This window comes from Phascolarctos cinereus, unplaced genomic scaffold, assembly GCF_003287225.1.
Source record: "Phascolarctos cinereus isolate Bilbo 61053 unplaced genomic scaffold, phaCin_HiC Scaffold_2;HRSCAF=192, whole genome shotgun sequence".
NCBI classification, from domain to species: Eukaryota; Metazoa; Chordata; class Mammalia; order Diprotodontia; family Phascolarctidae; genus Phascolarctos; species Phascolarctos cinereus.
Window position 1 is genome coordinate 131,619,097 of NW_027555625.1, and position 12,342 is coordinate 131,631,438.

The window sequence follows — 12,342 nt, forward strand, 5'->3', positions numbered from 1 at the left end:
TCACACTGAAAAATTTAACAATTGGCTCTCCAGAGCACGTTCAAGTTGGCTTCCTTCTCCTTATACCCAATTCGCCACTTTTTCTGTTTCAAACTACCTCCATGACTTCCAAGGTCTCTTCTGGCTTTAAAATTTGACAACTCTGTATTTGATTTCCATTTTCTCCCCAATATTCCAAATAAAACGTAAGACTCCTGAGGGTAGGGACTCCTTTGTTTTTGTATTTGCTTTTGTTTTATTTTGCAGGCTGAGCACATTGCCTGGAACAGTATAGGTGCTTAATAAATGCTTGTTGAATGAATGGAAATTCTTAGGGCAGAAACCTGTTTTTCCTTGCTAGCACATGACGACTCTCAACCTATAACTTTCCTAGTCATGAATTTTCATCTCAGTTATCTATGTGAAAGCCCTTACACAAGCAGTGATTCTTCTATCTGTTGCTAGATCCCTTAATTTTAGAGGAGAAATTTCTGCCAAGAGAAATGCCTGATCTCAGATACATCACTCAGACACCTCTTTAAAAACAAAATTTTAATGAAGTCTTCTATACACAGTAGATAACACCCCTGGGGCACAATGGTGACACCCTAGGGCTGTGAACAGCAGTTCAGCATTACCAAAACTTGGTTCTTATAACACAACTGAACTAGAGGCTTCACTTTGCTTGTTCAAATGACAATATACCTGTACAGTTTTTCCATTTGGCCAAACGTTTTATGGAATATAAGAATTAAGTCAGAGTTTCAGTATTCATTCAAAGCTACTTCGATTTCCACCTTTTGCTGAAGACAATTTTCAATGGTTGGTTTCATCTCAGGTATCTTCCAGTGCATGAAGCATAATAGGCCAAGTACATTCTAAAAATGCTCACTTTGTTCATGACATTTCAATACATGTTCCAAAAAGACCAAAGTGTAGAGGGAAGGCATGCAAAAAGGTACAGAAATCCTCTTGCTGCTTACGTCTGAACAAGCATACTTATACCTTCTTTTCTGCAGATAAAAAGTTGATTTTTCAGAGCATTATTTATCATTTCCAGACTGCAACTTAAGACCTGGTTTCCAAATCTAAAGTTCAACAACATGGCCCCAGCAGATTCTCTTCTAAAAAGGGTAAAATAACAATTTAGTCTGAGATGGTGGAAGAAATTGCAGTTTGTAGAGAGAAGGCCATGACAGAAAGGTCATTCACTTTCCCATGCCACACCAACTCTCAACGAGTCTAGTTCTCTTCAGTAAACAGTACACCAGTTGCTGCCATCACTAGGCATCAGCCTTCCAGTAATAAGCAAAATAAGGTCAACAAACCACCAGATCCCAAGTCCTCCAAGGGTCAGCAATTTCCCTACTGCTGTACCCGTATGTCCTAGGCAGAAGCGATCAACTCCAAAGCATCCCAGGAAGAAGGAGTAGAGCAAGGTGGTTATGAAGTAGTGTCCAGTGTACCTAGAAAACAAAATGAAAAGATTCTTTAATATAGGAAAATTAAAATGCTTGTAGCCTAAATGAAATGATAAAAAGGTAGTGTTATGCTATGATAAAATAATTAACTTTGGTTCCCTCTGGTGGAGGCCAAAGAAATTATCTATACGTTCTAAGATAAACTCTACTGATCACAGTATTACAAAACTATTATTTCAAACAGTTACTGGCTTTTTGTCAAATTGAAATGCATAGGTAATTATGGATGTAGGACTTTCTGTAATTCAGAGCTCTTTTTGACTGTATTTATTCTAGGAAGGATTGTCATACCTTATTCTAATTCCTCTAAGGCCTCTGAATTGTTATAATTTTTTCAGGTTATTCTGTGATAACAACTGCTGTAACATGTTTCTTCACAGGGTTTTCTCTCCACAATACAATACCATTAACTGCCCAGTTTCATTAACTGCCATAAGGTCAAGCCATAAATAAATTCATTCACTATCTTGCTGTAGCCTGCAAGGCATGTTTATATTCTGAGACCTTAAGTACATGTTTTCTGTTTTAACTATAAATAAAATGAGCTTCAGTGGAGAGAAGCCTGCTTCCTTATTAGGCTCCTTCTGTACTACAGGGACTGTCTTGGGCAGGATTTATGCCTATAAATGCCTACAGTTGGCAGGGGCCTTAGAAGTTACCTAGTACAACACCCTTCATGTTATAGCAGAAGAAACTTAGGCTCAGAGAAGAAGAATGGCTAATCTTAGCTGCAGATTTCATAAATTCAGAGTTGGAAGGGACTTAAGAAATCAGCCCCCTCATTTTACAAATGAGGAAGGAAACTGAAGCTCAGACAGCAAAGTGACTTGCCCAAAATCCCAGAGACAGCAAGCAGAAGTGGCCAAGTCCTCTAACTTCAAATCCTATGTTCTTTGTACTTACACATTTAATGATAGAGCTGGGACTAAAGCCTCCGACTCGCCAATTCCCAGAGATCTTTTCTCCTTTACCATACTGCTCAAGGTTGAGCTGTGTACCAAAATAGCTACATTAAACTTTCAAAATTCAAGTTAATGGGAAAAGTTGGGTGAAGCAATGACAAACTAAAAACATGGAGAAAGAACTCCAGACTAACCACCTTTCAAGGTAACACTCACTTTATACATGGTTTATTCTCTCGTAAGAAATTTCTAGGGCCAGCACATTCAATTCCATGCAGGGCGTAGCACTGTACCGAAGTGTGTTCCACATCATTGTAGGCTTGGCCACCAAACTGTGGAACCAAAAATAACTTATCAAACTCTTAAAATAGTAATTACTCTCAGTGTATCAGGGTGCAGGGTGCTAACTCACCCCCCCCCAATTTCTAATAGGTCTATCCCACGTGTCCTATTTTTTTTATTGTTTCCAATCATTTAGCTTTCCAAAAGTTCCTCAGAGAATTAAGTGATAACTTTTTCAGTAATACACAGAAAGTATAACAATATAAATAAGTGCTATTTATTTGATGGAATGGTAAAGATGATTAATATTAAATATTTATAGAAAAATGAATAGACTAAGGAATATTTATGAATTTACAATTTTAAAACAATTTGAGATATCCATTATATAAAGACATAGGAAATCATGAAACAGAGCTGTATGGATCTGAAGGGATCATTTTGATGTTGAACTCTCAATTTTTTGTTATTCCTAGGAATTAAACTCAAGAAGTATTTATGAAAGTGCCTAACATATAGGTGGTAATGTGCTAGATACTGTGGATACAAAAAACCAGAACAAACAAAAAAATAACAAAAGAGTTCCTTCTCTCCAGGGACTTACAATCTATTAGAAGGGTTCAATATGTACACAAATTAACACAGGGTTCATCTCAAGAGCAGCACAAATGATTTACTAGTATTTCAAAGGAATATAAAATAGTGCATTAAGATTACCAGTTAATTTCCAGACTTAATAATCTCTTCTCAGTCCTTATTCTTCCTGAATTCTCTGCAGTATTGGAAACTATTGACCTTCCCTCTTCTATTGGACTCTCTCCTTTTTCTAGGTCTTCCTGACCCTGCTCCCTCTTTTCTATCCATCTAAAGGCTCCTTTTAAATCTCCTTTGAGAATTCAAAATCCAAGGTGACACTAACTCAAAGTTAAATCCTTTTATAATTAGAACAAAAATTAACTGTAATGAATTAATTCCAAAACTCGGTAGTTTGGTTTCATTGTACCCTCAGTACCTAACATCTGGTAGGTTCTTGTGAAAGACTGAATAACTACAAAGCTCCTTATATATAATTTAGTATTAAAAATACATTAAAAATCTCTTATCCATAGAATAGTAATTTACTGTGATGAAAAATAACTTTAACCAAGTTCTACTTTAGTGATTCATTACACTGTGAAGTTAATCTTGGGTTCTCCAAAGATATACCAGCAGAACATAAGCTTTGGTAGGTTCTACCATGTTGGAAAGGCTTCTCATAAGGCTTGGGAACAGATCGAGTCTGTTTTACAAGGATCAACCTAGCTAACTATGGAAAGGAATATCAAAAAATATCAAAAGGCTGGTGAATTATTTTGGTCCATGCAACTCAGGAAACAAAGAAAGACAAAGCATGATCCTCAGTTCTGTAAAGACCCTTTCCATTTCTGCAGATGTGGTGGAAAGAGCTGTGAGAGTACCAAGAATCACACATTTTTTAGACCATCAATAAATTTTGACTGTTGATAATCTAAGTATGAGCTTCTTGTCCATCGGCCAACAAGCAGACATACTTTTGGAGGAGCTGAATCATATGAGTCTTGACATGCAAAACTGAGAAAAACTGAGGAGGGGGCAAATGATAAAACTAACACTTATATAGCATTTACTATGCGCTAGGTACTTCTCAATTACTGTCTGATTTGATTCCCATAACAACTCTGGGAAGTAAATGTTATTATTCCCATTTTGTAGTTCAGGAAAAGGAAGAAAACAGGTTTAAGAGACTTGCTCTAGGTCACATTGCTAGTAAGTGTCTGAAGCCAGATCTGAACTCATGTTTTCCTGACTCCAGGCCCAGCACTCTGGCCACTGCAAAACTAGCTACCTAATGTATGGGGAAACATGGCCAAAGAATATAGAATAAAAAAAGGCAAAGATCTGTAGATTACACAGAAAACTAACTTCACTAGATCAGGAACATTTCCTTCAAGAAAACAATTGGTAGGCATTGGATGTGGCAAGAGGGTAACTAGGTGGTGAAGTGCATATAGAGCACCAGGCTTGGAATCAGGGAGCCTCATCTTCCTAAACTCAAATCTGGCCTTATACCTTCAAGACCCTGGACAACTGTTTGCCTCAGTTTCCTCATTTGTAAAATGAGCTGGAAAAGGAAATGTTGAATCACTGCAGTATCTTTGCCAAGAAAACCCCAAAACGGGGTCACGAAGAGTCAGACACAATTGAAATGACTAAATAACATATAGAAAATAGATTTTATTTTAATATACGGAAAAGACTTGTTATTGATATGGGAGTTATCTCTGAGTCACCTCTTTGTATACAGTGAGATCATTAACTTGTGAAAGCTAAGATCACAATTAGTTAAAAAAAAGAATGAATAATGAGAAAAAGATAAGATGCACAACAACTAAATCCTTAACTACTTAAGTAATTGAAAATAAAACATGGGCAACAGACAATGGAAATATCATTGACACTAACTATAACTTCATACAGAAGTTTAAGTATTATAAATTAACTGCCACAAGGCCAGAAGATTCCCCTCTAAAAGAGCCTTAATCAGAAAACATCTGAGTTATTAACCAAAGAAAGAAATGACTGCCAAAGGCAAAACATGGCTAGAATGAAAAATCATTTGTAAAATTTAACAAAGGGTGATAAAGGAAGTAGTGGAGGGTAAAATCAGTTAAAAGGAAGCTTGGCAAGGTCTCCAACTAAGTCAAATCGTTTCAAGGGTGTTCCAAAATAAAAGTATAAAGAGAGCTACAAATACATGAAAAATGAAAAATATCTCAAAAAATAATTATAACCAACCATTTCCTCCACTGAGAGCAATGGAATCACTATACTTGGACCCTAACATCACAGTACAGAATGAACTTAAAGAAGTAGAACAAAGAAGAGAACAAAGAAGGGAAAAACTGATGGATTGGACCAAACATAAAAAGAGGCAATTCATGTTGAAGACAACACAATTGTGAGAGCAATTAGGGTCTAAATACAGTATACTAGTATTTCAAAGGAATCAGGTATCAGAAGGTCGAAGTTATCAAAGTCAAAAACAAAAAAACAAACTCAGACCTTATTACTCTCAATAAAGGTGACAGAGAGAACATCACTAACTACTTACCTGACATCCCCCACTCTCCTACCTATACTTAATTTTTAAGGGAGTTAGCTATATATGAATCAGGAATATCCTCGATGAAATAATTATTAGGAAATAAGCAACAGGTATCACATCTTTATTTCACAACTAACTGAATGATATAGAAAATATAAGATCCCGTTTCACTAATTATTGATTACACAAAAGCATTTCCTTTGGTAGAAAAAAAGTATCAACATCTCTCCCATTCACACGTCAGTGTCATTCAAGATTCAGTGAAAGATATAACAACAGAAATAATTTTATTCAACCCTCTGGACCAGGCAAGGCATAAAAAACAAAATGTATCCTTTCCAAAGTGCTTGCCATTATGATAAAGAAGATCCAATAAACAGCCCAGGTCAAAGAGGAATTTCCTGTGGATGGTAAGCTCCTCCTCATGCTTCTCTTTGTCATTTATATTGTGCTGACTGCATCAAGCCTAGGAACACTGCAGAGCCACTTGGATTGGATCTGTAATCATTCAAAATAGTTTGGCCTAGGGAGAGGGGGACAGAGACAGCCAGAGACATGTATCTACATCTATGATCTTATATGAAAGGCATCGTGGTGTAGCAGATAGAGGACTGTGATTGGGAGTTAGGAAGATCTTGGTTCAAATCTAATCCTGGACACTTATTAGCTGTACGTCCTGAGAAAGTCACTTAACTTTTTTGTACCTTGGTTTCTTCATCTGTAAAATGAGGGGGTTGGATTTGATCAGCACTAAGTCTGTAAACATATCTTTCTTGGAACAGACAGTACAGATGGACAATGAATTGGCCGCAGACAAGAGGAAAAGATTCATTGGGAATGCTTTTGGGAAGCAGCAAGGTCCCCCTGAAAGCTAAGGCCCATTTTTTAATACAAAAACCTAATGATGATGTTATATGGCAGTGAGACATGGAATAAATACAACTGCTTTCAAATAATTAAAAATAAGTATCACAGAGGACAGGCTAAAAAGAAAGAGAGAAGGATAAAGAGGGGAAAATCAGATGGAGAGAAAAAAATAGTACTCATAACTATAAATGTGAATGGGATGAGCTCACCCATAAAATGGAAGCAGAGAGCAGAATGGATTAGAAACTAGTACCTAATAATATGTTATTTAGAAAAAATACTTGAAAGACAAGTTTAAAAATAAGGGGCTAGAGTAGAATCTATTTATGTTTCAGTTGAAGCAAAAAAGGCAGCAATAGCAATCATGATCTCAGACAAAGCAAAAATAGACCTAATTCTTTTTTTTTTTTGAGGCAACTGGGGTTAAATGACTTGCCTAAGGTCACATAGCTAGTAAGTGTCAAGTGTCTGGTCTGAGACCTGATTTGAACTCAGGTCCTCCTGACTCCAGGGCCAGTGCTCTATCCACTGTGCCACCCAGGTGCCCCTAAAAAAATAGACCTAATTAAAAGAGATAATTAGAATTACCTACATTTTACTAAGTTACTTTAGACAATGAAATAATATAAAAATTTTTACAGCAAGTTTCTCTGAGAAAGGCTTCATTTCTCAAATACTTAGGGAACTGAGCCAAATTTATATAAATAAGAACCATTACCCAATTTTCAGAAGAGGAAATCAAAGCTATCTATATGAAAATGCTCTAAATCACTATGGACTAGAGAAATGCAAATTAAAACAATTCTGAGGTACCAATCAGAAATGACAAATGCTGGAGGGGATTCAGGAGGAAAATAGGCACACCAATGAACTGTTGGTGTAGTTGCAAAGTGGTCTATTACAGAGAACAATTTGGAACTATGCTCAAAGGCATATGCTAAAAACTGTGCACATCCCTTAATCCAAGCTATACTACTACTTAGGTCTGTTTACCAAAGAGATTAAAGGAAAAGAAAAAGGACTTACATGTACAAAAGTATTTATAGCAGCTTTTTTTGTGGTGTCAAAGATTTGGAAATGGAGGAGATGCCCATCAATTGGAAAATGGCTGAATCTGTTGTGGTATATGATTGTGATGGAATACTATTATGCCATAAGAAATGATAAAGGGGATAGTTTCAGAAAAACCTGGGAAAACCTATATGAACCGATGCAAAGTGAAATGAGCAGAACAGGAGATCATTGTATATGGTAACAGCAAAATTGTGATAACGATCAATTGTGAAAGACTTAGCTACTCTGATCAATACAATGATCCAAGAGAATTCTGAAGGACTCATGATGAAAAATGCTATCTACCTCAAGGAAGATAAAAAAAAGTATCACATAGACATCAATTGAGTACTGCATGGTGGGTATGAGCAGGCTGTAAATTGTAAGTAATTAATTCTAAAAAAGAGTAAATGACATATGTGATATGAAGAAAAGGAATAGGAAGAGAGATGGACAGTTAAATTCTCATTGTCAGGAGAAGACAAGGAAGCCTTCCGGCTTATTGGGTGGCCCCTCCTAGAGGAAATTTGTGGGAGGACCTCGACAAGAATCACACAGGATGGACTGGCATGGGTGGACTTTGATCTGCACTGCCGGAAGGATTCATTTGAGTACTGAGGAAAAAAAATCTAATTATTGAAGAGTTAATAGTACAAACTCAAAAAACAGTACTCAAGGGGAAAAGAGTTAATTGGTCAGATTATTCACCCTGAGTCTGAATGTCACAAGTGTTTTTCAGAGGCTAACTCACAATGGTGATTGGCTTTCCTTCTACTGGCTAGTTTATTATCTCTCACTCTTCTTTGAGCTTCATAAAAGACATGTTCTGAATAATGGCTGAAGGTAAGATTTAAAAAAAAATCAAAAAGCTTCTGTTAATTTTAAGAAGCCAAAGGTAGGGCCAAGTCAAAGGGATATTGGTTTTGACACATGGGCAGCTTTTGCCTAGAAAACATACCTCTTTTAAGAGAGGTTATTTTACCTATAGCCCTTGGACTTGGGAATGTGTTCTACAGTAATGCTTACTAGAATGAAATTCCATTACAACAAAATAATTTGGATATTCCCTTGATGTTTGTTGTAATGGGATTTAAACTGCATTTTTTCCTTCAAAAATAAAAGTTTTGAATGGTATTTACCAGAAAGTGTCAGTTATTTGTGTGAGAATATTTAGAATATTCTATGTGGAATAGTTTATTAAAAACTCACCTTGACACACCCATAACCCAGTTCCTGGGAGGCAGTTGAATTTCCAACATGATCCACAGGGTCATCACATTTTATAAATTCATCAGGCCTGTAAACCACCAGTAAAATGAACATTGTTAATAGACCTTCATATAAAGCCATTTATCTTGCATATTCCTTCATCTCAGTCAGACAATGTAAATTTCCCCATTTTCCTCCCTTCACAAACTTTTGTCAGTTAGACTGGTCAAAGAGGGATCAAATACGCTCCTTCTGAAATATTGTGTTATGATCTGAGAGTAGTGGACAAGGTGGCAGAATCTCAGCACAAATTATAATGACCTTTCAGGATAGCCATTTCAGATTTTACTATTGGTCATCAAAAAGCTCTAAAACAAATTGATCTGTGGAATCCTAAAATGAGAAGGAACAGTACACTGCATCAGAGATCTAGAACTGGCAGGAGGTCCAAGGTTTATGTGATTTGTTCAAGGTCATATAGGTAGGTAGTAATTGTCATAAGCCAGATTTGGACCCAAGTCTTCTAAAAACCCTCTAAAACAATCTCAACAAGTGATCAATCAGCCTCTGCTTAAAGAACTTCAATGGCAAGGAACCCACTGACTCTAGAAGTCATTAAGTCCACTTTTGGACAGCTCTAATTACAACTTGCAATGAATTAAATTCCTATAATTATAAATTATTAAATTAAAACTTACAACTTACAGTCCTACTGCTCTAACTGAACAAATGTAATCCCTCTTTGACATGACAACCCCTCAAATGTTTAAAGTTAGCAGTTATATCCCCAAGTTACTCTTTACCATGCAACACATCCTCAGGTCCTTTAACCAATACTCATGCATGGTTTTGAGGCCTCCAATCCTGATTGCTCTCTTCTGGGTAAGCTCCCATTGGTCAATTTCTTTAGGCAGCTAGGTGGAATAGTGAAGAGGGCACATTGGACTTGTGAGACAGGAAGACCTAGCTTCAAATTTGTCCTTGGACACTTACTAGCTATCTGACCCTTTACCTCATGTAACCTCTTGTTTGACTCAGCTTCCTTATCTGTAAAGTAAGGATAATAATAGCACCTACCTTCCAGGGTTCTTGTAAAGATCGATGAGATCATGTTTGTAAAATGCTTAGCAAATCTTAAAGTGCTATATAAATGCTATCTATTATTATACATGGTACCAAGAACCAAAGAAGGATACTTAAGATGTAGTCTGACCAGGGCAAGAGCCAGTGGGACTATAACCTTCCCCATTTTGTTTCTTTTATTACAGCTTTAGACAAAATCAGCTTGTGGCTGCCATGCTCTGGGGCTAACTTCCACAGGGAGCTTGCAGTTCAGAAAAAATCTAGAGGACTTCAGGTACAAGTTGCTCTACAGCCACATATTCTCCATCCTGGGTTTTAGTATCAAAATTATCTTCCCAATGCTATGGATTTCCCAGTTTTATGTTACCCCCATCAAAACATATTTCACTAGATGTAATATTTTACTGGATGTGGGCTAGATGACAACTACTTCCTGTTTTATTAGACATCTGCATGAGTTGCTGTGGCCCCAAAAATTCATCTCACCTGGTGGCTAATATTCTGGGGGTGGGCTTTTCTGAAGTCAGCTAGGCTGGCTCTCAGAACCACCCAGTTCCTCCTTTTGCAGGAACTCAAAACCTTTCAAATTTGAACCCTTCAAAAAACCCAAGGTAACCCCAGTGCCAAGAGAATGTAAATGGGACAAAGGAAGAGATAACTAGAGGTTTTAGGGGTTCTTTTTTGGGCGGGATAAGGGTTTAATTTTTTAATTTTTAAAATTTTTTTTTGGGGGGAGAAGGGTTTAAAAAGGTACAGAATCTGAAATCCTATTTTATGATCCCTGTGGGCAAGGCCTTTGGTATCTTCAAACAGCTTCACAAAATACTAGGCACCCAGTACGGGGCTGACTCATAATAAATCCTCGAGGAATTAAGTTACTCAACTTTCCACGAAGAAAGTCAGTCTTCCCCAACCCCCATTTTCCCTTCCCCAAAGCCAGGTCCCTACCAGGCCCTGCGGATCTGAACAGTGTACCAAGCTCCCTAACGCCAGGAGCTCCACTCCCAACTGCCGACAGCCGCACGCATCACCGGCCCTTCCCTGCCCGGAGCAGGAAAGCAGGTGGCGTCTGCCGGGTCACCCTTCTCCCCGGCGGCGGCCGCAGGACCGGACGGGGTCCCGCGCGTCCTTTTCCAGCCCACGCTCGCTCCCCTGCCTCCCGGAGCCTGGGCCGCTTACAGAAAGGCGCACAGGATGACCGGGGAGCGGGGATCCGTGTACACCAGCATCTGCGTCTCGGGGCCCTCGAGGCGGGCCGTGCCCGCAGATCCGGTGGCCATGGCCTCGGGCTCGACCGTGGTGTTGTACGACAAGCTCCGCGACACACAGTGCAGCAGCAACAAGTTACCCAGCAGCAACGCCGCTTGGCCGCACAGTAGCAGGTAGCTCACCGGGAAACCCCCCAACACCATCCTCCCGGCGGGTGGTCGCCGTCACCCGGCCAGGGATAGAAATCCAGGCCCCGGCACAGCTAAGCCTGGAACTCTCGGCCTAGGCCGCCTCGCCGCAGCTGGAGGCGCCGCACAACCCCGCCTCTCGCTGTGAGCCGGCCAATGGAAGCCCTCACTTGACCCCACCCCCCTCTCCACTTCAAGGCCTTCCAGAGGCGGAGCCTTGTGATGGACACTCCCACATTGGCCCTTGCGGAGTCTCACGTGAAAAGGAAGAGAGGAGAAAGGAGGGGAGGGAAAGCATTCAGAGTATGGGGCGTGGCCCGCTGAGTGGGCGGAGTGCCCTGTTCCCGGCTCAGTCCCGGTGGGGCTTGGGATCGGGATTGTTTTGCGCGTGCGCGCGCTGCCTTTAGCGCTCGGGGCCGGGTCTGGGATGATGGAGGAAGCGGAGGCTACGAAGCAGTGAGCTGAGCCCGTGGAAAGAACCTGCATGGATTCGTTCTCCTGCGTCTCGGGGCGCCGGCGGCGGCGGCGGTGGCAGCGGCTGCTGGGGCTTCTGCTGCTGGCGTGTCTGGGGCCAGCACTGGGAGCGGCGCAGGCAGGTGCGTAGCCTCCCCGCTCCCTTTGGGGCATCTGGCTTGTCCCTCTCCTTTGCTGAGGGTTCAGGGGGCGCGCCGCGCGCCGGAGCCTGGGGCAGGGGAAGGGCTGAGCTGGGAATAATAGGCCTTGGGGTCGCTGAGCCAGAGCCATCCCCTCCTGATCTCCTCCCACTATCCTCTAACTTCAACCCTTCCTTTGCGCTGGGCTCACCCTCCCTTTCACCCCCCCCCATGCCCTGGGTTCCTCTCATTCCTTTATCAGGTGCTTTACCCTGGGCTCCCCTCCCCCACTTTACCCCAGGCTTCTACCCCTCTGTATCCCAAACTCCCCCCTCTACTTTACCCCAGGCTTCCACCTCTCTGTACCCCGGC

General features: G+C 40.3%; 2 protein-coding genes across 6 annotated transcripts in view; one reads left to right on the plus strand and one right to left on the minus strand.

The window, feature by feature from the left end:
• Window positions 1-516: 516 nt before the first annotated feature.
• Window positions 517-11,543, minus strand: TM2D2 (TM2 domain containing 2). Its single transcript, XM_020985227.2, has 4 exons — window positions 11,160-11,543; window positions 8,898-8,985; window positions 2,579-2,694; window positions 517-1,445 (listed from the first exon to the last, which is right to left on the minus strand). The coding sequence occupies exons 1-4, from the start codon at window positions 11,390-11,392 to the stop codon at window positions 1,232-1,234; spliced, it is 651 nt and encodes a 216-aa protein (XP_020840886.1). The 5' UTR covers window positions 11,393-11,543; the 3' UTR covers window positions 517-1,231.
• Window positions 11,544-11,687: 144 nt separating this feature from the next.
• The window catches only part of ADAM9 (ADAM metallopeptidase domain 9), a 121,507-nt gene continuing 120,852 nt past the window's right edge, over window positions 11,688-12,342 (plus strand). For 2 of the 5 annotated variants that reach the window (XM_078149593.1, XM_020985222.2), the window contains exon 1: window positions 11,695-11,973. In XM_078149593.1, the coding sequence (XP_078005719.1) occupies window positions 11,862-11,973 (112 nt within the window). In that variant the 5' untranslated portion in view covers window positions 11,695-11,861. Of the gene's footprint in view, window positions 11,974-12,342 lie in introns of all 5 variants that reach the window. The other 3 variants (XM_020985225.2, XM_078149594.1, XM_020985224.2) reach the window with 3 other exon arrangements.